The sequence below is a fragment of the Anolis carolinensis genome, chromosome 5, assembly GCF_035594765.1.
Source record: "Anolis carolinensis isolate JA03-04 chromosome 5, rAnoCar3.1.pri, whole genome shotgun sequence".
Classification (NCBI taxonomy): domain Eukaryota; kingdom Metazoa; phylum Chordata; class Lepidosauria; order Squamata; family Dactyloidae; genus Anolis; species Anolis carolinensis.
In genome coordinates, this window is record NC_085845.1 from 35,014,648 (window position 1) to 35,042,627 (window position 27,980).

General features: G+C 36.7%; 1 protein-coding gene across 13 annotated transcripts in view; it reads left to right on the forward strand.

The window, feature by feature from the left end:
• Positions 1-27,980, forward strand: part of bltp1 (bridge-like lipid transfer protein family member 1) — a 142,143-nt gene that overhangs the window by 43,734 nt on the left and 70,429 nt on the right. For all 13 annotated transcript variants that reach the window (XM_062983607.1, XM_062983608.1, XM_062983613.1 and 10 more), the window contains exons 18-40: positions 2,118-2,296; positions 2,411-2,517; positions 4,044-4,249; positions 4,727-4,954; positions 6,209-6,346; positions 7,386-7,562; positions 9,794-9,922; positions 10,711-10,830; positions 11,534-11,814; positions 12,559-12,809; positions 13,574-13,832; positions 14,920-15,760; positions 17,127-17,197; positions 18,814-18,987; positions 19,705-19,825; positions 20,743-20,886; positions 22,435-22,562; positions 23,072-23,274; positions 23,958-24,155; positions 24,242-24,453; positions 25,565-25,716; positions 27,174-27,324; positions 27,672-27,824. In XM_062983607.1, the coding sequence (XP_062839677.1) occupies positions 2,118-2,296; positions 2,411-2,517; positions 4,044-4,249; positions 4,727-4,954; positions 6,209-6,346; positions 7,386-7,562; positions 9,794-9,922; positions 10,711-10,830; positions 11,534-11,814; positions 12,559-12,809; positions 13,574-13,832; positions 14,920-15,760; positions 17,127-17,197; positions 18,814-18,987; positions 19,705-19,825; positions 20,743-20,886; positions 22,435-22,562; positions 23,072-23,274; positions 23,958-24,155; positions 24,242-24,453; positions 25,565-25,716; positions 27,174-27,324; positions 27,672-27,824 (4,623 nt within the window). The remainder of the gene's footprint in view (positions 1-2,117; positions 2,297-2,410; positions 2,518-4,043; positions 4,250-4,726; positions 4,955-6,208; positions 6,347-7,385; positions 7,563-9,793; positions 9,923-10,710; positions 10,831-11,533; positions 11,815-12,558; positions 12,810-13,573; positions 13,833-14,919; positions 15,761-17,126; positions 17,198-18,813; positions 18,988-19,704; positions 19,826-20,742; positions 20,887-22,434; positions 22,563-23,071; positions 23,275-23,957; positions 24,156-24,241; positions 24,454-25,564; positions 25,717-27,173; positions 27,325-27,671; positions 27,825-27,980) is intronic.

Below are 27,980 nucleotides of genomic sequence, written 5' to 3' on the forward strand. Positions count from 1 at the left end.
AGGGGTGAAAAACTAGGCTTATACTCAAGTATATACAATAATTGGAAAAGTGGCAATGTCTAATAGAATAGAATGCAGTAGGGAAAGGGAAAACTGAAGTAAAGGTGGGTTGCTTCTGTCAAGAAAGGGCTGACTGAGTTTGCAAAGCTTATATTAGGGTCCTTGATATCTGGGTTAGCAATGTAGTTTTATCTTTTGCTTTGAGAGTATCGTCTCATAACTGCAGTAACACATTCAGGTATTCCCTGAGTTACAAACAGTTGATTTACAAATTACTCCTAGGTAAGAACGGAGGTGAAACAACATGAAGTGATAGAAATCTACCCCTTGGAAGGGAAATTCACTCATGAAAGCGTTATGTTGGGGAAAAGGTGTCTCCACAAAAGCTTTATCACCAATCCTTGTTTCCACAAGCCATTTTTTTTTCAAAATCCAATTATCACAGAGACAAAGTGGGGTAAACTTTTCTGAATATGGGCTCAGACAGCAAAACAAACATCACATGGCTGTTAACCCTTCTCAATGCTATGTAGCAAGGAGCCCCCGGTGGCCAAGGGGATAAAAGCCTCGTAACTTGAAGGTTGGGTTGCTGACCTGAAAGCTGCCAGGTTCGAATCCCACCCGGGGAGAGTGCGGATGAGCTCCCTCTATCAGCTCCAGCTCCATGCGGGGACATGAGAGAAGCCTCCGACAAGGATGGTAAAACATCAAAACATCTGGGCGTCCCCTGGGCAACGTCCTTGCAGACGGCCAATTCTCTCACTCCAGAAGCAACTCCAGTTGCTCCTGACACGAAAAAAAAATGCTATGTAAAGCCTGCCTCTGTGTGTGTGTATTTGATTGGAGTTACACTTCAATAATGTATCTGTTCCAACTTACATTCACATTCAACTTAAGAACAAACCTACAGAACATATCTTGTTCATAACTTGGGGACTGCCTGTTTACTCTATGATAAATGATAATTTGGGACATTTTATTAAATGCTGTGGTATTAATCCAGTTTTTATATGACTTTGAGTATAGCAATATCAGTAGAAGCAAAAAAAGTATGTGCACATGCTTTACAATTATCTTGGAGTGAAAGTTGTATTTTTTTAGACTTTAGAATGCATACCGTATATGCTTGAGTATAAGCTATTCCCTTATTTTAGTTTCCCCACTTCCTGTTACAGTCTTTATTATCCCCAGCTCCTCCCTTCCACTTTTCCAGCTTCCTTTCCATCTCAGCCTTTCCCAGGTCCCAGCCTCTTTTTCCCATTTCTGTCTTGCCCTTTTTCCCACAGCAGTTTCCCAATTTCCCAGTCCCTCTTTCCCACCTCAATCATTTCCCATTTCTCCACTTGCCCTCTTCCCCCTCCAATCTTTCCACTTTTTCAACCCCCCCTTTTGCACCCCAGTCTTGCTCATTTTGCAGTCTTCCTTTCCTTATCCCAATCTTTCCATCCAAACCTTTCCCAGTTTCCAGCCCCCCTTCCACATCTTAGTCATTTTCCCTTCCCTAGTTACCCCCTTCCCAAGCCAGTCTTTCCAACTTTTCTTAATTCATACACACACAGCGTTTTCCCCAAAATGTATAGTTAAAATAAACTATGGTGATCATTGGAAGGATATGTAAGCACATTTACATTGAAGAAGATTAGAATAGTGATTTAATCAAAGTTGGACAGTCTTATTTTAAATTACAGTTTTATGTAAATATATTCAAAAACATTTAACCTACTGATGCCTCAATTAATGTAATATTATTGGTATCTATTTTTATTGTGAAATTTACCAGTAGCTGCTGAATTTCCCACCCTCGGCTTATGCTTTACCCAGTTTGTTGTGGTAAAATTCGGCTTATATTAGGGTCGGCTTATACTCGAGTATATATGGTACATGTTACATTTATGAAAAAAGATTAATAATTTTGCAGAAATACCAAAAGAATCCTCTAAAACATCCTTTAAAGCTTATGTTTTACTTCCTTCTGTTAATAAAATTGCTTCTATTTTTATCTGCATATACATGCATAGAATAATTGTCATATTCCTGTAAGAAAAGGCATTTTTGCTACTGCTTTGAAACTTTTTGACAATATTGTATGGAATTTGACATTCATATTATTTCTTCAGGGAGAAGGTCTTGATCTTCACTTGCTTCTACCTGACTGCCATCCTAGCAAATACTCTCTCTTTATGCTGGTGAAAGATTGTCATCCTAACAAACTGAATCCAGAGTCTTGTGTTTCTGCTGATAGTCAGAGTGGTCAAAAACAAAGCAAATTAAGGTGGAGGAACGTAACTCAAGAAGAGTGAGTTTTATTCTCATACTGAGGAATCCAACATGTATGGGGTTGCTTGGTTTTTCTCTTGGTTAAAGGATGGTGAATAGAGTAATGAACCTTTTTTGTTTCTTGTTTTTTAAGGGCAGGCTGGGTTGAATGCTGGACTGTGCCAAGTGTAATGCTCACAATTGATTATGTGTGGCATCCAATTTATCCTCAGAAAGCTGATGAACAGTTAAAGCAGTCATGTAAGCATCATTTTGTTCCTTTTATACTGTGTTGAAAAGGACATAGTTACTGTTTTAAGCATTTTGAAAAATATTTTTTGCCTAACCAGCATAAGTTGAAAACTAGAAAAAATGGCTCTGGGTCATGTTGTTCTGTAGTCTTCCTTTCAACTTGAAATGGGTTCAGTTATAGGATGAAGGCTAAACTTTATAGATTGAATGTGAGTCCTACTCACCTGCTTGAGCTGTTTTGAATACAAAATGCTAGAGTATAGGTTTGATTGACTGATTGTCCCAATGTATTTCAAGTCCTGTGTCTCTTCTTGGGACAATGAGTTTAATCTGCTTTTTTGGCCCTTTTGTATTATATAATTATAGTACTTGTAATTTACATGATTCCTTCCTATGTAATTTTGGGAAACACAATTTAGGGAAAGGTATTTAAAATTCTCTGTCAGAGAGCTCTTGTGCCTCACTAAACCACCAAATCCAAAATTCTGCAGCATGTAGAGTTAAAGTGCAATATAGTATTACATAATGTGAAAAGGTCCAAAAGATAAACAAAACTGTCTTCTAGGCTACTATCTTGAAATTTTTTGTGCTGTACTGAAGATTTGAAACACCTTGAGTATATATTATTTTCACATAATCTTAAATATTGTGATAATATCACAAGAATAAAATAGGCTTCCTACCCTATGATGCGCCCCTACTTGTATGTTCACTGGATCAAATACAGCATGGAAGCGAGTGCTGAAAAGAGATTCATGGATACAACTCCCCCAGCCCTTTAAATATTTGTACGTGCAGTTTTTAATGTATGATTTATTGAATGTGTTGCTTCTGCTAACTCATACTGCTTGCTCAAAGAATGTCACACACAGGTACCATTAGTTTTTGATGTATATCGACAAGAAAGTATATAAACTATTTCTTCAAAAATATACGACATAATGTTTAAATATATACAATGTTTTTAAGTAAACTTATTTTAAAAATTTTATAATATAGATACAATCTTGGTGAATATGCGTATGATTTAAACATTACCACCGTTATCATTACTACTTACGATATTTGGGAGGGGGGATTTGCTTATTGTAAGTTTTAGGAATTAGTAGAATGCTATTAAAAACAGAAGGGACATTTTATAATAGTGTTTAAAGGGAATAAAATTAAAGACATAAAAACCAGCATACAGTGAGTGAGAGATCGTAGACTAGTCTATGTTTTTTAGTATTGTTCCTTTTGTGCCAGTGTCTGTCCTTGTCTGTATTTATGTTTTGTTACCTGCAGTGGGGCTTTAGTAATAGGTTGGTATTAGTAGTGAGAATTTAGATAAGTAGTTGTTTATAAAAATATCAAACTTGCCATTTGTATAAATATGCATATTTCGGGGGGTTTTTTAATGAAAAGTATAAAAATATAAACATTACCAACCTAGAGTGACAAACATTCTATTTAGTTTGTTTCATTTTGTGGCACTATAAACCAGCAAACTGTTTACTTCTGGCTTGGAATTTTTCACTGTTTTATTTACTCCATAGTGTCGGAAATGGAAGAGTCAGTCTTGTCTGCATTGAGGCCATCACAAAAGATGACAGATAAGGGCATATCTCCTTCAGGTTCTTCCCGTCAACCTGTTGACCCATCAGAACTGCCGCCTGACAAGCTCCGGGTAGAACTGGAACTTTCCCCAGACTCCCAGATGACTCTATATGGACCACTTTTGAAAGCCTTCCTATCTATAAAGGTAGAGAGATCTCTTTGAATTTATAGACAAAGTACTAATTATTAAAGCATTTTTTCATCTGGACATCAGAAATAGTTCTATGTGAAGGAAAGGAAAGATGGGACTGATTTGGGGAAGAGAGTGAGATGCTTCAATGGAGTTATGGACCAAATTGCATCTGTCTTCATTTCACTGACTGTATTAACATGAACTACGTAGATTACCAGCTGTTTGTACTTGTTTCATTTTGCACAGTTGGTGTAATACATTCTTTGTAAATAAATTTAAAGACACATATTATCACACCCAACTTCCTAATGATTTAAAATGCTTGATAATGAGAAGCCTTTGATTCTAATGGTGCTTATTATACTGATTATTCCTTTTTTTAAAAAAATGGAAGTATTCTTAAGTGAATGGCAGGAGTAGAATTGTATTGAAACGTGGAGTTTTGTGTTATACTCCTTTATGCTAAGGGTTGCTAATTCATCCCACTAGGAAAATTATTTTGGTGAAGATGATATGTACACCGATTTTGAGGAGGTTATTTCAAGCCCAGTATTGTCCATGTCAACCTCTTCAAGTTCTGGATGGACTGCAGTAGGAGTGGATGCTGACAGAAAGGAGAATGACACATCAGGCAGACAGGCCCATCCCCTTACTTTGCGTCCATGGGATATTACTGTGCTTGTTAATGTGTACAAAGTACACGGGCGGCTGCCGGTGGTAAGTAATCCGACCGTGTTACCTAATTAAAAGCATCAAGCGTATAATAATGTTGTTAAAATATGCATTTATGCAGAGAAATACAGTTGCTTACTTGAGTCTGTTGGTCATATTTGGCTTTTGGTGCGTTCCCATTTTTTATATGGGGGCATGGATATCTTGGAAGAAAATGTGATAAGAGGACATTACAAATGAATTCCCCATACAAATAGATGTTGAGGAAAATTAAGACAGTTTTATCTCCAGTGGTCCATATTGCAGCCGTTCTTGCAAAGAATCACTAATCAAACCCATTGACTGTTTTCCTTGCCACAAGACGACAGGTAACATTTTGCTTCCAATTAGTTGTATTTTGTCAATGTTAACTTTTCAAGATTTCAATCATTCTGGGTTTACATTGATTTAAATGATAATAAAAAAGGGGCAAATATAATTATTCAGTGTTTGATTTTTATCATCTGTCTTGAAGAGGAAAGTCTGTGTGGCTATAAGTGCTTTAAATTGATACATCCTGTTGTGGCAAATTTGCCAGTTTTCCCCAATTTGTAGTGTTTCAGATGTTTTGGAGTACAGCTCTCATCTTCGACCAGCATTTTTTTCCCATGTCAGGAGTGACTTAAGAAACTGCAAGTCGCTTCTGGTGTGAGAGAATTGGCCGTCTGCAAGGACGTTGCGCAAGGGTCACCCAGATGTTTTTGATGTTTGCCATCCTTGTGGGAGGCTTCTCTCATGTCACCACATGGAGCTGGAGCTGATAGAGGAAGCTCATCTGCGCTCATCCGGGCGTCCCCTGGGCAAAGTCCTGTGGGAAGTTTCTCTCATGTTTCCGCATGGGAAGCTGGAGTTGACAGACGGGAGCTCACCCTGCTCCCTGGATTTGAACCATCAACCTTTCAGTCAGCAGTCGTGCTGACACAAGGGTTTAACCCATTGCGCTATCAGGGGCTCCTTTTGACCAGCATGAACTCTGACCATGTCTGTAGGACCACATGTGTTGGGAAGGTTACCCTTTCCTTTCTTCTGGATAATTTTACTAGGGCTTGAGCTTGGTGTCTGACAACAGTATACAATTAAGACTGCCCAGGTTCATCACAGAAAGAGTAATTTTGATTAAGTTATTAAGAATTTATGGACATTTTCATTATACTCTGTGGTAGTTGAATAATGTTACCCATAGTTTTTCATTTCCAGCAATTTGAGTATTGTTGATATTCTGATTAATGATGACAACACTTATAATGTCTTGTTCTTTAGCACTGCGGCAGCGATGGCCCTGAATGTCCTACAGGTTTTCTGGAAAGGCTATGCTTTGAGATGAAGAAAGGATACAAAGAAACTATGTTACAGCTTGTATTGTCACCAATGAATTTATTCTTGAATGACAATTATCAGGTAGCATGACTTCATTTATTAATTCATTATTTTAGAGTTCACACTTTCATCTAACTTTCTCTGGAATTAGATGCTTTGAAATCTGCTTGACATAAAACAACCAAGAAAGGTACACCGAAGCACTAACTGTTATTCAGTTATTATTCTCTATTAGTCTAAATCAGTTGAATCAATGGAACTTACATAAGTGTTTTCCATGTTCCTGTTTGTTCTGTGGGCATACCTTCATTAGGGTTAAGGTTAACCATGGACTATAGGCTTTTATCATTTTCCATTTATTTTCTTTCTCCATCTATTAAATTTACAGTGCTAGTTTATATATGTCTCAACAGAAAATCCCGTTTAATTCAGTCTGGCTCAATCTGAAGGCACAGAGTGCAGCCAAAAGATTTGTGGCCAATTTTATATTAATCTTCATCCAGATAAAATGGTTGGCTCAATTTTCACAGATGAATAGAAGTGAAAAATATCTTGATCTAATTGTTACAGACTTTGCAATTTGAGTGATGTAATTCTATCTTCTGCATATTTTATGACCCACTAAATGTACATTATTATTTCATAGGAAGACACATTAATATATAATACAGGCAGTCCCCAAGTTACGAACCAGATACGTTCTGTAGGTTTGTAAGTTGGTACAAGTACATTTTAAGTGTAAATCCAGTCATATAACATCCCCATGGTGATTGTTTTGCTGTCTGTGTCCCTGTTCAGAAGATTTCAGTCACTTTCTGTCCCCATGATGATTGGATTTTGAAAAATTGGGTTGTTGTTGAAAGAAGGATTGGTGCTAAAGCTTCAATATAGACCCCTTTATCCCATGAAAACTCTTCCAGAAATGCATTTCCCTTTTGGGGGGTAGATTTCTCTCACCCCCTCTTGTATCACCCCCATTGTTAACTCTGAGTAATTTGTAAGTCAAATGTTTGTAACTCTGGGACTGCCTGTAGTCAGAAATGCTGATCTCTAATTTACTCTTGCATAGCTTGTTTCAGTTGTTCTCCAACTCAAAGGATAAATCTTTCATTTTCAATAGAGGCCAACTGCAGATGAAGTGCTTCGAGAGGGTCATTTGAGCCTTTCTGGTCTGCAGCTCCGGGCTCATGCCATGTTTTCAGCAGAAGGGTTGCCTCTGGGAACTGACTCTTTAGAATATGCTTGGCTGATTGATGTTCAAGCTGGAAGCCTTTCAGCTAAGGTTACTATTCCACAGGTATGACACCTTGCTTAAGAATTTAATGTGTGCACTGTTTTCTTAGCGTAGAGTTTGCATATTTGAAAGAGGAGGAAGGAATAGGAGGAGGAAGAATTAGAATCCCCCCGCCCCTTTTTTTAAGCAACAGATAATGAAGGGAAATCTTCAGTTTCTGTCCAGTGTGAACTGACATTCCAAAATCATAAGCCAGGAAGAGCTTTTTTTAAAGACACAAAAACTGGAAATTATGACCATTGGCACCTTTTTATTCTTCTTCGCTAATCTTTTGCCCTCCAGATACACAGGGTAACAGTTCAAATCACTCTCAGCCATAATGGCTGCTACAAATTGAAACTTGGTGCCAAGAATTTCAAATAACACCCAAAAGATCCTTGTTTAGCTTGCTACAATTTATTGCATTGGGTTGGTGAAAAACCATATGCTGTAATATTTTCTTGAAAGCAAATATATTTAATTCTGAATGAAGTGGCAAAATTTAATGAAGCTCAGTAAAGGACTGCTAGCTTTTATATTATTGTGTGTTTTCCAGGCTGTATGGCCATGTTCCAGAATTTATTTATTTATTTACAGTATTTATATTCCGCCCTTCTCACCCCAAAGGGGACTCAGGGCGGATTACAATGAACACATATATGGCAAACATTCAATGCTAACAGACAAACAATATACATTAGACAGACTCAGAGGCATTTTTAACATTTTTCCAGCTTCACGATTCCGGCCACAGGGGGAGCTGTTGCTTCACCGTCCAGTAGTGGCTGTACTTCCGCATTCCTTTCCTCGTGTTTTGCTGGCAGTTTTATGGTGTTGTAAATTAACCTCCCGCATAAAGCGTCCCTAAATTTCCCTAATTGACAGGTGCAACTGTCTTTCAGGGCTGCATAGGTCAACAGCAAGCCGGGGCTATTAATGGTCGGAGGCTTAACCCGACCCAGGCTTCGAACTCATGACCTCTCGGTCATTAGTGATTTATAGCAGCTGGTTACTAGCCAGCTGCGCCACGGTATACCTCACAACCTCTGAAGATGCCTGCCATAGATGTGGGCGAAACGTCAAGAGAGGATGCTTCTGGAACATGGCCATACAGCCTGGAAAACACACAACAACCCTGTGATTCCAGCCATGAAAGCCTTCGACAACTTTTATATTATGTTTTTCCAGGAATCTACTGTTGATAGTATACACTGCAGTTTTCATATGTTCACTGTCGTTTATGTTCCAACTGTGTAGGAGTTGGTAAATTTGAGATGGTCATCATTTAGAAACTGAAGAAAGAGACAGGTGTTGTGAATGTCCTCTTTAGTATAACTTCCTCTGTTTAGATCAGTCAGGAGTTCAAATATAAATTATTTTCTGAAATAGTTAAACATGGCTGAAGGATCCATTACATTTAGTACTTTAGTTTCTGCAGTGTGTTTTCAGTGAGAACAACATCATTGCTTGTAATAATATACTTACTAAAGAAAGGTTCATCAACAAAGTGCTGCTTCACATTCTATGGGGAATAAAATGGTTGTGATAACTGACTGCATTGCAGGAAACTAGACCAAAAGTCCTGAGACTTCTTTTCAACTTGAATTGACTTTTTAAATTTGAAGGTGCAATTCAGTTGTAACTGTTAGATCCTTTGGCAGCCACTTATACAAGCCTTTGGTGGATTGACAGTTTTTTAATGCATATCTGAACAAGTTTTACATTCTAGAGATGATAATATTCCACTGTTGATATTTTTAATCTTTTTCTTGTTCTTTAGTGCAAAGTTAGATCCTGAGACTAAGCGCCATCTTGAAGAATTCTACAAATGAATAAATTTATAATCAGCTAAGGGCTTGAATTTAAAATACAGAATGCATAAATCTTAATTTCAGTTTGTGTTTGTTTGTATCTTACACATTCACTCAAAAACTTTTACTTGGGTAAAAAAATAATGTTTGTGAAATAACTACTCTGCTATTCCCCTTTTCTTTACAAATAATTTAAATTAAACCTATAGTGGTTTAGATTGAAGATGTTTCTCAAATTAGATAGACAATCCTTCTTTCTAATTTCTAAAAGTGCCTCCTGTTGGCAGATCAAGGATGCAGTCATTGCAGTTTGGAGTTTGTGTAAATTGGGTTTGTGTAATGGAGCTAGGTATTTAAACTGGAAACCATTTTTATTAGTTCTGAAGTTCTTCAGATTCAATTAATAGTTTCTGTCCAATCAAAATGTTTTTCATTTATTTGCAGCTTGCGTGCCTGCTTGAGTGGGGACAAACTTTTGTGTTTCATGTGGTATGTCGTGAATTTGAATTGGAAAGACCAAAGTCTGTAATCATATGTCAGCATGGAATTGATCGTCGCTTCTGTGAAGCTAAGGTAATAAATATGATTTGGTATTCTCTAACTACAATTCAATTAGAGCGTTACATAAGAAACATTGTCAAAACACATGAAGCTTAATAATCTTATAACTGCATTAGTAATTGAAGTATATACTTAGCTTTTTTTAAAAAAAAAAGCCTTTAAGGGAATAGAAGTGATTTAAGGTAGCAACATATTTTTAATACATTCAGCTCCATTATAATAGATGATGCTAAAAAGTTTTAGAAATGGAGTTTATGCTTTGATATGTCAATCAACATGGTAGGGCTGCACTTTGTAGATATTCTCTAAGGTATCTATCGAGTTGACTATCAACTCCATTTTGTGTTACTCCCTTCTCTCCATTTCAGGGTTTATCCAAAATAGTTTCATCCAAATAAGGCAAATTACATTATCCTAAACAGTGTTTCGTGTGTACCCCAATCCTGTGTACACCTAGATTTGGAAGTACACAAATATGCAGAGAAGTGCGAATGGGATTGTATATTTGGTTAGGATGAAATTCTCAGTTAAAACCTATGGAATATTGTTGTGTGCCTTCAAGTAGGTTTACCATAAGGTTACCAAAAGTCAAAAACTATCTTGGGTTTTTCTTGGCAAAATTTGCTTTTCCCTTCATCTGAAGCTAAGAGAATATGACTTGCCCAAGGTCACCCAGTGAGTATCCATGGCTGAGCAGGGATTCAAACTTATCCCTTTTGTCATTTTTTTAAACTTGAAGTAGAATTAATTCACAGCAAGAATGGTATATGATTGTATATTCTGTTTCACATTTTCTGTAGATAAGTTGTATCTCTGGCCCTTGTCCAACATCTGATGAATTAAAGTACACAATGACACGCCTGGCAGTAGATGGAGCAGATATATACATTGTAGAGCATGGTTGTGCCACAAATGTAAAGGTAGGAATGCTTTTCTTCTTTTATGCCATTTCATTTTGTGATCATTTTATAACATTTGTTTGCTGTTTTCTGTAATCTAAGTTGTATGCATTGAATGCAGAATTGATTTCCTCATATATTGACTGGACTGTAGGGCATTCTGAGAGATAAAAGCATTTAACGTACATTTGCATTATCTGTTTTATTGGAGGGCTAAGGCACAGTTTAAAGATCTCCTGTTTCTAGTCATGTAATCTGCAGATGCTCATTTTATTTTTTGTACAGAACAAAATACTTTGAGTATTATGCTCTTCATTAAACAAGAAACGTGTCTGCAAGTGGAGAAAGCGGACTCCTGTAGTTTTGTAACTTCTGAAACATGATTCTGCATTTAATTTGACTCTTTAGCTGGCCATGATGTGATAGCTGCCAGACCTAATTCACACCATAATTTTAATAATTTAGTGAACACTTTATTTTATGTACTTCTTATTAACCCAAACGGGTAAATAGTATCCTTCTTATTTGAAGGAAGAAGACATCCTGTCAAAAATAACATTTAGTCACATCTACAAACAGGATTTCAGCATCATGAGAAATTTTTCTTGGGAGGTAGAGAGAAAAAGTGGGGTATAAATCAACAATAACAGTGATGATTCTCGAATGTTCTTTCCCCTTCCATTGAGCACTGGGTTATGTTGAATTTTCCCCCATTCACTTTTAGATGGGTGCTGTACGCATTGCCAACTGTAACCTCCACAATCAGTCTGTTGGTGAGGGGATAAGTGCTGCCATTCAAGACCTCCAACTTAGACAGTACATCGAGCAAGCGAACAATTGCAGGATTGGTCTTCAGCCAACAGTGTTGCGGAGGGCATATTGGCTGGAAGCAGGGTCAGTCAATTTGGGCCTTATCACCGCTGATATTGCCTTGGCAGCTGATCATCATTCCAAGCATGAAGCACAGAGGCATTTTTTGGAAATTCATGACAGCAGGACTAAGAGGTAAGGGGAAATTCTTGATATTAGTGCGAAGATGATACGTCTAGATCTACTTAATTAATTGTTAACTGGTGTTTAGAAGAGCATAAGCATATGAGATATAAAGTATAGATTGTTGAGCTTTTCTTTACTCCTTATCAAATCAAATAAATTGATTACATCCATATTTTGTTGTTGTCTTTGTGTTTAGTAATTTCAAATGGATGTGACCTCGAATCTAAACTAATCATACTAGTTCAGTGTAATTAAGATTTGGAAGATTTCAGGAAAGATTTCTATTTTGGAGGGTCCCTGAATCCTCTGGAAAAGATTTTTGAGCGGTATTAATAAAGGCATGCAAAGACACATATATTGAGAAACACAAACATTTCAGATCAAAAATATTATTTTAATATGTTTTATTACATAATTAAAATAAACGTGTGTAGATAATCTTATCAAATTTAACATTTCTAAATTGGTATGATCCACCATATTTGAATGGATGGGTCGAAATGAAGTTCTTTTATGCTCTTTAACTTGGAGGCACAGATCTACTTTTTTTTTTTTTTAATTATATTTGGTTTTCTTAACCACCTCTCTGTTTCATGAAAACCAGCCAAGCATTTATCTGTATAGATTAATATCTTTATGATGTATCTGATTGAAGACAGGAAATAATATGCAGCAATTTCTGCTGAGCTTTTTAGCTGAATAATAATTGGAATTTGATTGCTTTCTTAAGTCATGCTTGATTTTCTTCCCCAGATTATGGTTTTTATGGCCAGATGATAATACAAAGAATAAGAGAAGCAAGAACAAGTGTGGCTGTCTTGGTGGCTGTAGGTTTTTTGGTGGCACCGTTTCAGGATTAGACTTCTTCAAACTCGAAGAGTTGACGCCATCAAGTAGTTCTGCATTTTCAAATACGAGTGCAGAATCAGATATGTTTTATGGACAATCTTTGCTACAGCCAGGAGAATGGATTATCACCAAAGAGCTTCCCAAAATTGTAGATGGTAATGTTTGTGTGTATATATATGTACAATGAAATCTGTATTCTCAGCCACATGTCAGCATATTTAGGAATATCTTTAGCTTCTTTATAAATGATCTTCGACCTAACCCAAGCTAACCAGTAACTTAACATACTATAAAATAACAGGAGTTAATTGAGGGAAAGGGGCCCCGGGTGGCACAGTGCGTTAAAGCGCTAAGCTGCTGAACTTGCGGACCAAAAGGTCCCAGGTTCAAATCCCGGGAGCGGAATGAGCGCCCGCTGTTAGACCCAGCTCCTGCCAACCTAGCAGTTTGAAAACATGCAAATGTGAGTAGATCAATAGGTACTGCTCTGGCGGGAAGGTAACGGTACTTCATGCAGTCATGCCGGCCACATGACCTTGGAGGTGTCTATGGACAACTCCAGCTCTTCGGCTTAGAAATGGAGATGAGCACCAACCCCCAGAGTTGGTCATGACTGGACTTAACGTCAGGGGAAACCTTTACCTTTACTTATTGAGAGAAAAGTTGAAATTTTCACTGAAACTATGTTATATTATCCATATATGCATAATTAAACTAGTTTGCATGATTATAGGTGATGATAATATACTGTATTAAAAAAGCATATGAGTCTGGTTTACTTTTATATATTGCAAGAACTATATATAAAAGAATATTCAGCACATTTATCCCTCTGTTTGGAAAACTAGTCCCAAGGAAAGGAAAATTGCTGCTACACTTAATATATATAGGATAAAATAACGACATGCTTTCTTCTTAGGTAAAACAAATGGTGTTAAAAGGAAAGAATGGGAGTGCCGATCTGTAGGAATGGAATCGGAAAGAAAATCTCAGCACCTGAATTTACAAGTGCCATTGCGTTCTCATAGCTCCTCCTCATCTTCAGAAGAGAACAGTAGTTCTAGTGCTGCACTCCCCTTGCTTGGAGGTGATAGGGAAAGCCCTTCTTCTGCGGCTGAAGACCACTTAGGGCAAAAAGAGTTCTTGGTAACTTCCAAAAGAGAAGATATTCATGGGAGGTGAGTATTATTTATTTATTTATTTATTTATTTATTTTCAATTATTTATACCCCGCCCTTCTCACCCAAGGGGACTCAGGGCAGCTTACAAGTGGCAATTGATGCTGTTACACCGTTATACAATGAACTAAAACGTTAAAACAATTAAAACAGTCATAAAATACAATATATAAAGTTTAAAACAATGCAAAGCTCCCTCTCAACTGGAGTTGACTCTAACACATAGGTCTGGGTATAGAATGTAAAAAATTATTCCAGATTTTCTGGAGAGCATTTTAAATATTGGGCACTCCAACCAAACAAGAATTTGGGTCCATTGACTTGACACGTTTCGAGAGTAGAGTATTTAGCAATTCTCTGCTTGGTGTCATCTAACCATAGTTTGGACTGTGTGTTAGTTGTTGTTTTGTTGTTGTTGTTGCTGCTGCTGCTGCTTCTGTTGTTGTGTGCCTTCAGGTAATTTTTGACTTGTGGTGTCCTAAGACCCTGGTTATCTTGACAAGATTTGTTCAGGGGAATATTTGATGCTGAAAGAGTGTGATCAACATTGTGTGTTTTCATGGCCAGATGGGAATTCGAATCTGTTCTCCAGAGTCATAGTCCAGCATTCAAACCACTATGCCTCATCATCTTTTTTTTTAGTTTGGCTTTTTGCCCCAAAATCTCCTCCCATTAAATTGAATAGTCTGGGACAAGCATTTGTCATTCATTGTTTGATGAAGAAGACTGTAGTTGATTAATCCCCACCCCATCCCCAATAACAGTGTCATCTTCTACCCAGGTTCATGTTCCTCATAGTCTAAGTGTCAGGAAAAAGCTGTACAATTCCACCTGATACGTTTTGACTTCTCATGTTGCTAAAACCGATAGAAAATGAAGTGTAAAAGTTCTTGGAGAGCTACAGGTTGACAAATGCTGATCTGGAGGTTAAAACACAGAATTACTACCTCAAACCATTACTACCTCGAACTGGGACTAAAGCAGATATGTGGAGTTATGACTTATTTGGGTTACTAAAAAGTCTACAAAAGAAGTACATTTTGTTGAAATTGTGTATGAATCTGTACAACTTGTTTCACCCCCTTAGTATTGCTGGAGCGGAAGGTTCAGAAAATGGCCCTGTATCTCCTAACCCTCAAGAAAGGCCTGTTGGACAGTCTCCCCTTAGATCGCCTTTGAAACGGCAAGCGTCAGTATGCTCTACTCGACTTGGGAGTACTAAAAGTCTGACTGCAGCCTTCTATGGAGACAAGCCTGTTCCAGCTGGTGTGCAGTTCAGCAGTGATGTCTCCCGCAGCGATGAAAATGTCTTAGATTCTCCAAAGCAAAGGAGAAGCTTTGGTTCTTTCCCATACACACCTTCTGCAGACTCAAATTCGTTTCATCAGTATCGTTCCATGGACTCTAGCATGTCAGTGGCTGATAGTGAAGCCTACTTTTCCGCAGCTGAAGACTTTGAACCTATAAGCAGCGATGAAGGCCCAGGAACCTATCCTGGGAGAAAAAAGAAGAGAAAACAAGCCAAAATAGACTATGGACGAGGTTCAATCTATCACAGTGTAGAAGGACCCTTAACTACTACACTGCATGGAGAAGTTAGTCAGGATCCAAAAACATTACCAATAAAAACACATCCCTCTCAAGCTTCATTTGTTTCTGCTTTGGGAGGAGAAGATGAACTTATAGAGCATTTATATGTTGTAGAAGCTGAGAAGGCTTCTGAGAATGAACAAATCACTTCCCAGCAACCTGTAATGAACTGTTATCAAAGCTACCTTACTCAGTATCAGGTGGTTAACTGGTCAGTAAAACATCCAACAAATAAAAGAACATCTAAATCGTCGTTACATCGGCCACTAGACCTTGACACGCCAACTAGTGAGGAAAGCTCCTCATCATTTGAACAGCTTTCAGTCCCAACCTTTAAGGTAACAAAACCTTGATATCAGTTTAAGTGATTGGTGAATGTGGCAGTAGAAGTTTATATCTGTTAAGAAGTTCTGTGTGGTGTCGTAAATATGAAATGTGAATCCCAAAATTCCCCTGAAACTCCAAGATGCCCAGTTAAAAAAATGTGGGTTCTTTTGCTTCCAAACTATCCAAACAGTTCTAAAACAGTGCAAAATGTAATAGTTTCCCATCAAGCATCTCAAAAATGGACCCCATTCCCCATAGAAAATTATGTGAAATCCAAACTGGTACAGCCTGGGGGGCAGGGAGATTGCAGGAGTGAATAATGGCATCTTTCCCCTCTAGGTTTCCCACCCACTGCAAGAAATACTTTCTTATAAAAGTATACAGTTTTCCAATTAATATATTTTATTTGTAAATGACTATGACTATGTTTCAGCCATTTTATTTATTTATTCATTTACTGTATTTATATACCGCTTTTCTTATCCCTGAGGGTACTCAAGGCGGTTTACAACATATTGATGGCAAAATTCAATGATTTTAACTTAGATGTTATTGTTTGATATTATGATTTGGTTTTTACATTAAAACTATTAAACATAAAACATAAACAACATTTAAACATTAGGACATAGTTTAATAATAATCATAACTTTATTCTTATACCTTTCCGCCATCTCCCTGAAGGGACTCGGGGAGGCTTACATATGGGACACAAATACAAAACAATCCATCAAAGCAAAAATAAAACATAGTTAAATATAACAATCTAGCACAAAAAGCACAAATCAGTAAAACATAGAATATAAAACAGCAGTGTTAAAACCCAATCAAAACAATACTCAACGAAACCAATTGACATAGTACAATTTGTGTGTGACCAGGTTATAAAAGAGCCGGGCATGGGATAGTACAAGCAGCATATTATAGGGCCAAATATTGCATGAAGTCCAGAGAACGGAATAGCATTAAAACATCTTAGTATAAACTTTAAAATCACATGATCCAAAGTCGTAAACTGAAGCCATTCTGTATTGTCAATTGCACATAATCCCTATTTATTTCTTGTAATGTATTACTTTACTGGCCAAAGGCTTGATCCCACAATCATGTCTTGTTTATTTTCTGAAGGCCAGGCGGGAGGACAGTGATCTAATCTCACTGTAATGTAAGGGATATATGAACTGTGCCAATTCTGTTCAATTCTGACACATCTGTGAAAGAAGGATTATTTCATCTGTAGAGATGTCATTGAAATACAATAAAGAAAAAATTATGTTGGAGCAGGAAGGTTTCTAGATAGGGTTTAAAAACACTTAACCAGGTTATAAAGTTGATAAAAACTCAAGAATGAGAATAAGAAATGTGTCTATGTTTTAGATTGTGAAACAGGGCCTCACAGCTAATGCTCTGCTGGATCGAGGTATGCAGCTTACAGGATCAACATCTAAGTGAGTAGTTCGATTGCAGTTTGCTTTGTACTTTTGCTACTGAAACAGTGACTTTTCTTGTGTATGGAATTCCATACTACAGAAGAATATAAATAAATATAACATTCAGTTGCATTACTGGAGCTGAATGTATACATTTTCTCCCACTACATTTCTGCCACTAGGATGCTAAGTGTGTCATATTTACATATGCTTATTTGCAACATGTTTGCAAAAGCAATGTCTGTACTGGTGAAATCCAAGTTGAAAAGAATCTTAAGTATTGACTGATATGAATTGTGGATATTTGGGGAAATTGTCTCATTCTCTTATATATTCCTAATGAATAGCATTTTGGATAAGTATGTAATAGCCTCTGTCTCAGATTTTTCATTTTATTTTAAATCTGAGATGTGAACTTCAACCCATTTTTATTAATCAATACGTTTATATGTTCTTCTTTGTAAAAGATCATAGGGTCTCATGACAAACTTTGATGATATCATGCAAGCACATATTGGCTTGCTAATGATCCCATAAAGTATGGTGTGAACTCAGACATAGTCTTGAATATCTTTTACTGGCCCAATAATCTCTATGTTGCATAAAATTGTGTTTCCTTTGAAATTTCTCTACAATTTAATGCTCTTCAAATAGACAGCTAGCTATGCATCCTCATTGTTAAACTCAAATGGCTTTTCAAGAGATTATGGAAATGACTGGGATATTCTATCATCTGTCAGATAAAAAGCATGGACTGGTGAAGTGGTGCCTGAGCATGCTAATATTATCACCTTATATGCCAGTTCTCTTCTGTTTTTTCATGACTACATTTCTCATTCTGTATAGTTTGCCTCAAATGATAAACCAAGAGAAACTACTTTCAGAATAAAATTAAACATACTTTATTCTGGAGCTGTTCATCATCTCATGCATACAAGATGAACAAGATTAAGATTCCACCATGATTTCCATAATGCATGTTCCACCTCAGCATGCCAGAGCTTGAAATATTCAATGCGGACACCATTGAGATTGCTGATTAATTTTCTTTGAAGTTGCAAATACTTTGGGAGACCACAATTTATTCTTTGCCAGGTTCTATCATCTTTTCCCATAGGAATGCCAGTGTGATTGTGTAATGTTTTATAGTACATTCATTAGTCGCATTGTGATGAGGCTAACAAAGAAGTACATGTGCCCTGGGGCATTGAACTAATTGTCTTTGTTGTATATTGCTGTTGAAAGCATTTGCTGTTTGGCACAGGTAACTAAGTCTTTAATGTTCTGAACCAGCCGGAAAAATCATACCTTTACCTTTGACTGATAGAATATAGCCATAAAAAAACTATCAAATAGCTAGTTTTTAAGCTAGAACTTAAGAATTCATCCCAGTTGGTATATCTAATTTTGTGATATGAAGCTAGAGGGATTCTTATCTGTATGACTGCACTGACTTTATACGAGCATCTAGCATTTCTCAAATCAGACAGTTTATTAAATTCTCACTGGCTGTCATTAGCACTGCAAGGTAGTTGCATTTGATAAGACTGTTGGTTCAGTAAACCTTCTAATAAATTCAGTGTACTGAAGAAAACCTTATTTTTTTAAAAAATGTTTTCTTTTTGTTGATTTAGTACCCCATATACTCCTTTGGACAAAAAAATCCTTGATAATACAGATGATGAAACAATAACAGAAGAATGGACTCTTGATCACCCAGTGTCTCAGACCAGAACAACAGCTATTGTGGAAATAAAAGGACCAGTGGATGTAGTTCTCACTCCTCTTGTAGCAGAAGCTTTAGACAGGTATGCCATAGTTTAGGGAGTGAAATTAGTTCAGAAGCCTGGGTTATCAATTAATAATTGGTAGGACATTACTATGGAAGCACCCCTTACATACATATTCTTAACTGTTTCATAAGGTTGGAATTCTTCTTGCTCCATTGCTCTGCAGTAACAGTTTAATAACAGAATATATCTATGAATAAAGGAACCGAAATGTAAAAAATGCCAAAGTTCCCACAGGCTTTGAACAGACATAAATGATGAGCAGATATCAGTGAAGCAAAATATTGAATTGATCTGACCTGACAGAGACTCCATCATGCTGTCCTTTATTCGTAGTAGCTATAAAAAAGAGAGGAAGGAAAGAAAGGCACCACACATGAAATTTTGTGAACAAAGGGGATCCACAGATAGGGACCCTATAGGTTAATTGTCTGGGTTCCCTTGTGCAAAACATTTGCTGTTTATGAGAGGTATTTAGTATCTAAACAATGTATGGAAATTGCCAAAATATAATTTCTGCTGTTATAAATTATTTGTCAGACCCAACATTCTTAAATCTTTCTTCCATATTTTTCTCTCTTAGGTTTTTGTGTGTGTAATCCAAACATTTTAAAAAAACAGATAGACAAAACAGGCTGTAGTTTGCCCTCAACATTTCTGTTATATTTGTATAGTATATTATGACTGTATCATGTACTTGAAGGTTAATTGTTTGGAACTAATTTTCTCTTCAAGGTATATAGAGGCAATGGTTCACTGTGCCAGCACATGCCACCCAGCAGCTATTGTGGATGGTCTGCATTGTAAGGTCCTCAGAGAAGCTGTACAGAACAGGAAAACAACTTATTCAGAAAATGTATGTGTGTTACATAATGAAGAATTAAACCTTTAATGGCAAATGATTGCAAAATGCGATTCACTAACCTTTTTCTCTATATGTGAACAGCAAAAAACAAGACAAAAATCTAAATAATAATATGTCCAGCTCCCAAAGGATCTGAATGTAAGGAAGAATGCCTTCATTTAGGGGATTAGAATAGAGGGCAAATAACTGTGATAATATATATTGTTTCCATTTATGAAATAGTTTATAGGTGCTTTGCATTCCATGTCTCCATACCTAGGAAAGAAATTTCCAATTCTAACCTAAGAATTCTGTCTGAGCTCTGTGAATTAACCTTGTCATTTCTAATTTCGATATCTAAACAGAGAATTATAATTGACAAAGCACGAAGAGAGAGCAAAGTATTACACAGGCTCCTCTTGGTAATGGAGGGAATATGGAATATGTGTAGACATTTCACTGAAATGTTTTATTTACACAAACAATATTCGGAAATTTAGGTTTGAGTTGCACATGGTGCTTTATAAACCAAAAGAATCTTGGACTTTTAATATTTGGCGAAGAGGACTTGCTTTCTCAGTCCCGTGGAAGTATTTATCCTTGCTATTATCTGCAAGTTTATTCTGCCTATAAGCAAGAGAAAAGGCTATCCCTAATATCAGAACTGTCCCACTTCCTACAATGAGAATAGAAAGTGATAGGTAAACACACCCCTTGCTACTGTTAGAAATATATTTTTAAAATTAAATCTTGATTATGAAAGAGTGTCTTAAAGTTGAAATTAATGGCCTTTGCTCATGGAAAAATCATCATATGATTATTATATATTTTATTGCAAATGACATATACATGAATAAAGCATGCAATATCGAAATATGGCCTTTAAATATAGATTGAAATTTGCAATATGTCTTTCTTGCTTTTTATAGCTATCTTCAAAGCAAGATGTAAGAGGAACAAAAATAGAGACCCCTGCTACAGGAACAACTCAGATAAAAACACAGACAAATATTTCTGCTAAGCAGGAAAATGTGACTATTAAAGGACTTCAAGCCAATGTTACACTGCCCAAGGTAATAGACTGTGTAAATAAAGTGATCTGATGCTATGCGTTAATTTTCATTTTGTCCATAGCATGGAGTAAACAGGGTGAGTGAGCAAGAAATTTACCAAGACCTAGAACTTCTTAAAATGGGTCCAAATTGATTGGTTGCATCTTGCAGAGTTTGACATGTTATAGGATTATGATCTGGTACCTGGTACCAGATTATGGTTCATGGTACCGGATTATGGTTCATCTGGTACCGGATTATGGTTCATGTACAAGCTTTTGCGCACGAATGGTGCAAGTATTTTATATTCTATTGTTTAAATGTATTTATTGTATTTTGTTAAATTATCCAATTGTTTTAATTGCTTATGTTTTATCTTTTTGTATTGTATATTGGCATTGAATTTTTGCCAGACTGTGAGTCGCCCTGAGTCCCTTCGGGTGAGAAGGGCGGGATAGAAATGAGGGAAATAAATAAAGAAATAATTAAATAAATACCTGAGTCTTTAAGAGAAGAGCCTCCAACTTGCATTCCAGGAACGGTATAAAACAAGTTTGGAATCTCTACAGCATGGAACAGTATCAGGGAACCATTGCAGAAGCTATGTTGCCTTTCAAACTAGGCTGGACCTTAAATTATCATTCCAGGGATCCTTAAAGTGTCCTTGCAGGGGAGACCCAGCCCCTGTTTTTATTAACTATGGAAGTTTCCCTTTTCTGCTGAGTGGTTGCTTCAAAAATAATTGCAGTTGGGCAACAAATGTTGCCATGGGGAGTCAAAATCTCTAGATCATTGATGGGTCACTAAACTTTGTCCATGAAATGGTGATTCTCTAAGATAATTCAGGATGGGTGTGAAATCTGATACAGGACTAGCATGGGTCTGCCCTCTGTTTATAGCTCAAATTTGGACTAGAAGAGCAATATCCTATTTCCAGTCCATGTTGGTGTCTCACCTCCTAGTCAGCTAGTAGATGCAGTTAGTTGGCTGCCAATAGATGAAGCATCTTCTTGAAGGCACTGGGTCCATCACACAGCCGGATGTTTAGGCAGTGGTCAGGAGTGTATACCAAAGATGCTTGTTCTGGCCACAGTGATGCACATTTTACTTACATCCTCATTGCATTACTTTTGCGCACTTTACTTTTAAAAGTATTCGGAAGCTTGAACTGGCCCAAAAATATCCAGCCAGACCATTGACAATGACTTTTTACAGAGGGCATATGATGCACAAGAGCTCCACTAGCTATTGGCCGGGGGCACAATTCAAAGTATTGTTGTGATCTATAAAGCCTATAGATCTGATTTCTGTTCTACAAGTGGTTTGCAAACTTTAGTTGGCTTTTATGAAAGTGTAACTGTCATATACTGTAATGTAAGCTATTAATGATGTCTTATATGCTATATAGTGTAATGAAATAATGTATCTTGACATTGAAAAGTCCATTTCCCTCCAAGGAGAGTGGGTGCTCGTATAGCTATGGCTGCATATAAGACTAACAGGGACCTGATCGTTTTATGTCCTTCGTGTTGGAGAGCAGTTCAAACGTTTTCTTCATTCTTTTTGAAGGTAAATCTATGTTTACTGCAAGCATCAGTGGAAGAGTCATCAATCACAGTCACAGGGAAAAGTGTAACCCATGTTTCTTTAGTGGCTTTGTGTTTTGATAGAATTGCTACACAGGTTCGTATGAACAGGTAAGGCACTATCTTTTGATAATCTGGTCCTTTGAGAGAATACATAGCACTTATATCTGGTTGAATAGCATGGCTTGAGAAGTTCTCCTTAAGCCATTTCTTGATAGTGATCTTCTAAATTAGAAACCAGGATGTTGATTAAGATAGTGAGAGAAAAGAATGAGTTAAAATTATTCCAGTTTTAATTAAAAATGCTCATTTTCAATCTGGGGGAAATATCACAATATTTTTAAAAGTTGGCTCTCTGTACGAGATGACATTTATCTCAAAGGCTTTGCTATTACATTTATTGCTTCTGAAAGTACAGTTTATTATAATGGTTTGTCTTTAGTTATTCATATGTATTAGTGAGAACTATTTATATTTTACTTGCTTAATGGTCACTGTAATAATATGTTGACACTTGGTTTGTTTGTAATTTATTTTTATTTAATGAGTAACATATGCAGATGATACAAATCACTGATAGTGGGAAAATACATTCTGAGATTTTTTTGATTTTTTTAAAGGGGTATAGTTGAAGAGAATCCAAATAGTGCCGAAACTAGAACGAGTTCTGTAACTTTTGAGAAGTACATCCATAGCAGTAAAATGCAGCCCCAGTCCTCCGGGTCCCTAAGATCAAATGTTGGAGCAGAGAAAGGAAAAGAAATTGCAGCTAAGCTCAATATTCACCGCATTCATGGGCAGCTCAGAGGCCTCGATACAACAGGTAAGCATGAAGCAAGTATGCATGAATAGTCTACTGTTTTGGACTAAGTTATTATTAGGCTATGGGCCTCATCACACTAGAGCATGGATCCACTTTAAATCCAGTTGCTGCCTCCTGCTGAATTCTCAGGTTTATAGTTTAGGAAGGGATCTTTAAACTGCTCAGCTAGTCAGGTCCTGGGCCTCACTAAATTACAAACTCCAGAATTCTGCAGGAGGCAGCAACCAGATTTGAAGTAGATCCATGCTCTGGTGTGATGAGGCACTAAGAATCTAAAGAGAAAGACCCCTGCTGTGATTTAACAGTATGAGTATTTTTAACGTGAACGTATATTCAGCTTGCTCTCTGCATAAGATAATTGTTGGCTTGGCCAAATTCCCAGCTTTCTTTCATCAGTTTAACGATATACTGCACACAGTTTAAAAAGTTGTGCTTAGGTATATATTTGCTTGTGAACACCAGAAATTATAAACGCAGACAAAAGAAAACCAGCTAAAATTCAAACCAGGATATTGTATGTAAACTGCTTTGCGATAGCTCTGTTGAGACAATTTGAAATGCCACTTGCCTGCTATCACTATTTTCTGTCCAGATTTACCTGCATTAATATTAGAAGGAAATTCATGACCAGAATTCTTCTTTTTTAAAATGCTGTCCTGTAAAATATTTTTTCTTTCTTGCAGATATTGGGACTTGTGCGATAACAGCCATTCCTTTTGAAAAATCAAAAGTTCTTTTCACCTTGGAGGAGCTGGATGACTTTTCTTTTGTAGATGAAACTGATCACCAGGCAGGGCCAGATGTCACAAGGATAGGTCCTAGCCAAGAAAAGTGGGGTTGGATCATGTTTGAATGTGGAATCGAAAATCTGACAATTAAAGGTGAATAAGAACGTGGGAATGTATTTTGTGTACTTAATGCAGAAAGTAGAAGAAGCAAACATTTTGCCATCTTCTCATATTCACAGGTGGTAGGCAGTCTGGTGCTGTTTTATATAACACATTTGGGATCCTGGGAAAATCTACAGCTACAGAGAGGGGTGGATTACTTGCGTCAAACAATTCTTCAGACTCTCCAACTGGCAGCGGTTACAATACTGATGTGTCTGAGGAAAATCTCCCCTGTGATCAAATAAGTGCTGCTTCGGATACTCATCCAAATTCAGTTTCAGATGAACAGGTAATTTTCCGCAATGTTCTAGGTAGCAACCATTTAGCTTCTGCTTTTGACGGAAACAATAGGTTTTCTTACTTGCAAATAATAATCACATTTCCTGTCAGCTGTGAAGTTGTGTGTCCTCGCATTGCAGGAAGGAGCCAACGATAGGTGAAGGTGGGATTGAGATAGGCAAGAGAGCAGATTAAAGATTAAAGCAACAATCCCCTCCCCTGTACACAGTTTCATTCCACATGGATAAGCATTTTGGGGATGAAATTCCAAGATATATTAGCATCATATGTCTCTTATACAAGGGTTCCTTCAATAGGTGGTTGACTTTGGTAGGTCCTATCAGTACATTTTATTTATTTATTTGTTTATTTATTTAATTTATATACCACTCTTCTCCCCTAGGAGGGCCCAGAGCAGTCTTACACAATGGCAGAATTAAATGCCACATATAATACAACATGTAGTAAAAACCAAACATAAAACAAATAAAAGCCGGTATCCAAATCAAATTAAAACAATTATGACTCCTTTCTACTTCATATTAGAATGATGTGTTGGCTACTTTTCTATAACTTCACTCGTGCTTTTCGTGTGCTGGCTGTGGAAGAACTAGGGAGGTGCCTGTTACATAAGTAATTTCTGTGCTGCCCTAAGCCACATCTCCTGCTGCCCTAGACATAGTTGACTTAACCCAATAGGACAGGCATGGACAAACTTGGGCCCTGCAGGTATTTTGGACTTCAACAGCCTACCAGGTGTTAGGAATTGTGGGAGTTGAAGTCCAAAATACCAGGAGGACCCAAGTTTGCCCATGCTTGTAATAGAGAGAGGATGTCTCCTTTGTTGCTGGGCTATACCTATCAGTGATTCCCAACCTTTAATCTTCCAGGTGTTTTGGAATTAAGGAATTAAGGGAGCTGAAGTCCAAAACATCTGGAGGACTAAATGTTGGGAACATCCAGTGCATTCATCCATGACATTTTCTTAAAATGTCTGCATCTTTTATATTGTAAAATGGATGCAGTACGTGCATACCTTAGAACACACACACACACAAACTGTCTCTTGCAACTGGAGTTAATAGATTTAACCTTATCTCTCTTTTTCCTTTTTCATATAGGACGAAGGGGTTGAATCTGATGATCTGAAAAAAGATAATCCTTTAAGGCCTCCCCCAGCTGATTCTTGTAGCATGAAACTAACCATCAAAGAGATTTGGTTCAGTTTTGCTGCTCCCACAAATGTGCGTTCACCTGCCCATAAATTTTCAAGGTACAACAGATTCTACTTCAGCTATGCTGCAGTCTTATGGATATCAAATTGCCTATCATATATTGTGCAAAAGAGATGAGCAATGATCTGAATCAGTGTGTTGCAGTATTGCTGAGTGTTATAGTCAGGCTTAATATTTGAAAGTATTTCATCTTTTAAACATTTTAATATCATAATTTTTGTATAGTTTGGAATAAGAAGGATAATCAGATGTGTATGAATTTCTACCAATTAAACCTCATTTTAGTTGGGATCATTCTTTCAACTTCACTATGATCTATTTTATTTCGGATCATACTTTCTAGGTATAATTTGTTTACAAACCCAAGTTATTGTAATTTCTAAATAGCAAAAGCTGGGGGGACATAAAGTGAGCACTCATTTATTGCCATCTTTCTGTTGTTTTACTACAGAATCTAAGCATGATATTTTTGAATTAGCATAGTTTACTATCCAGTCTTTATTAACTCTAAATGAGTTTATAACATGAATCAATTTAGACATTGCTTCTTTTGTATTTTCTCTCTCAATCTACCTATCTTGTATATATTCTGCATATAAACTTTTATTTTGAGTTATATTGTTGCAGAGTTACTGCAGAGTTACTTCTTTTGTCTAATTAGCTGATAGAGGAGCTATTGCTGTTGCAAATTATAGGGGAAACAGTGGACCTGTCCCTCTTGTGAACCTGTTAATATTAATTCATGCATAACATCTTCCCAATAATGTAATAATGCATATTCCAAAATTTCATTTTCTTAGATATTTGATAAAATAAGACCATTCCAATTTCCCAAAAGCTTTTAAAATATCCAAAAATATTAGTAATGTTGAGTGTTTCTTAAAGTTATGTTATATATAACATTTAATATTCCACAGATGGCATTAGACAATTGTCTGCCTGGCATAAACTCAGCTTGGTTTAGTGAAAGTATTAGATAATTGAGGAACTGCTGAACAATATAGTGATCAGTATTTGAAAAACTGATCTTTCAAATGTACCATAATTTGAAAAAAATTCTGTTCCTGTTTTGAAAGTGTTATTTCCTGTATAATTGTGTGGTACTTACTTTGGAAGTAGTTGTTATACACCAGAAACTTTGTTTTTATGGCTGCCACAAACATTGTTGAATTGGTTGAGACTCGATGGTTGAGACTGAGTCTCAGGGACTAGAGACCTTTCATTTTCAAAGTACCAATTGCAATATGTAGGAGATTTAATGCATTGCATAATGATGTAAATTCTGCATTACTTACTATCAATGTCCTATTTTCTTTTCTTTGTGCTCTGCACCTAATAGACGTTTTAAAACAGATAAAATATGTATAAGACTGGTTTTCTAAATATTTACAAGATTGTTACATAATGAAACTAAATGAACACCTTTATGTGACAGTGTCACCCATGTTGCTCCAAGGGATTCACTACCTTTCATAACTGATGTTTCTTCCAACAGGCAACTGAACCTTCTAAGTACTGCAACTCCTGCTGTTGGTGCTTGGCTTCTCCCTATTGATCAAGTGAAGTCCTCTTTAAACAAATTAGAAACAGAAGGAACTCTACGAGTTTGTGCTGTCATGGGCTGTATAATGACAGAAGCATTAGAGGTGAGTGGATTAACGGACAATAGCTAGAGTTAAGTGTATTGCTTCACCTTGCAATGGCTGCTTTATTTATTTATTTATTTACTGCATTTATATACCGCTTTTCTCACCCCTGGGGGGACTCAAAGCGGTTTACAACATAATGGCAAAATGCCAACCATACAATAGAAAACATCAATGGACAAAACAGTATTCCCAGAAGCCACCATGAGTCATGGATTGGGGAAGCAACAGGATGTAAATAAATATAATAATAAGAGCAATAACAGATGGATTCATACCTGCATGTATTTGGAATAAAGGAGATGTATATGTGTTGTTAATGGATGTAACCACTTTTGTGTATTTAGAACAAAAGTGTGCATTTTCCACTGAGGAGCAAGTACAACAGGCTCACTAAACTCGCCCGATACCTTCAAGAAAACCCTTCCTGTTTGCTTTGTAATATATTGCACCACTATCTCCATCAAGCAAATTATTCCATTATTGAAGATGCAACTATGGTAGGTTTCTCTTTTGCAATACACTCCTATAAAATGTACTTTTATGATTTGTATAATATTCATCATAGTATCACTGCATGTTCAAATTAGAGCAAATATCTGTTGTAGCAGACTTGCTGTGGTAGACATTGTAATACCTTCATTATCATTATCATA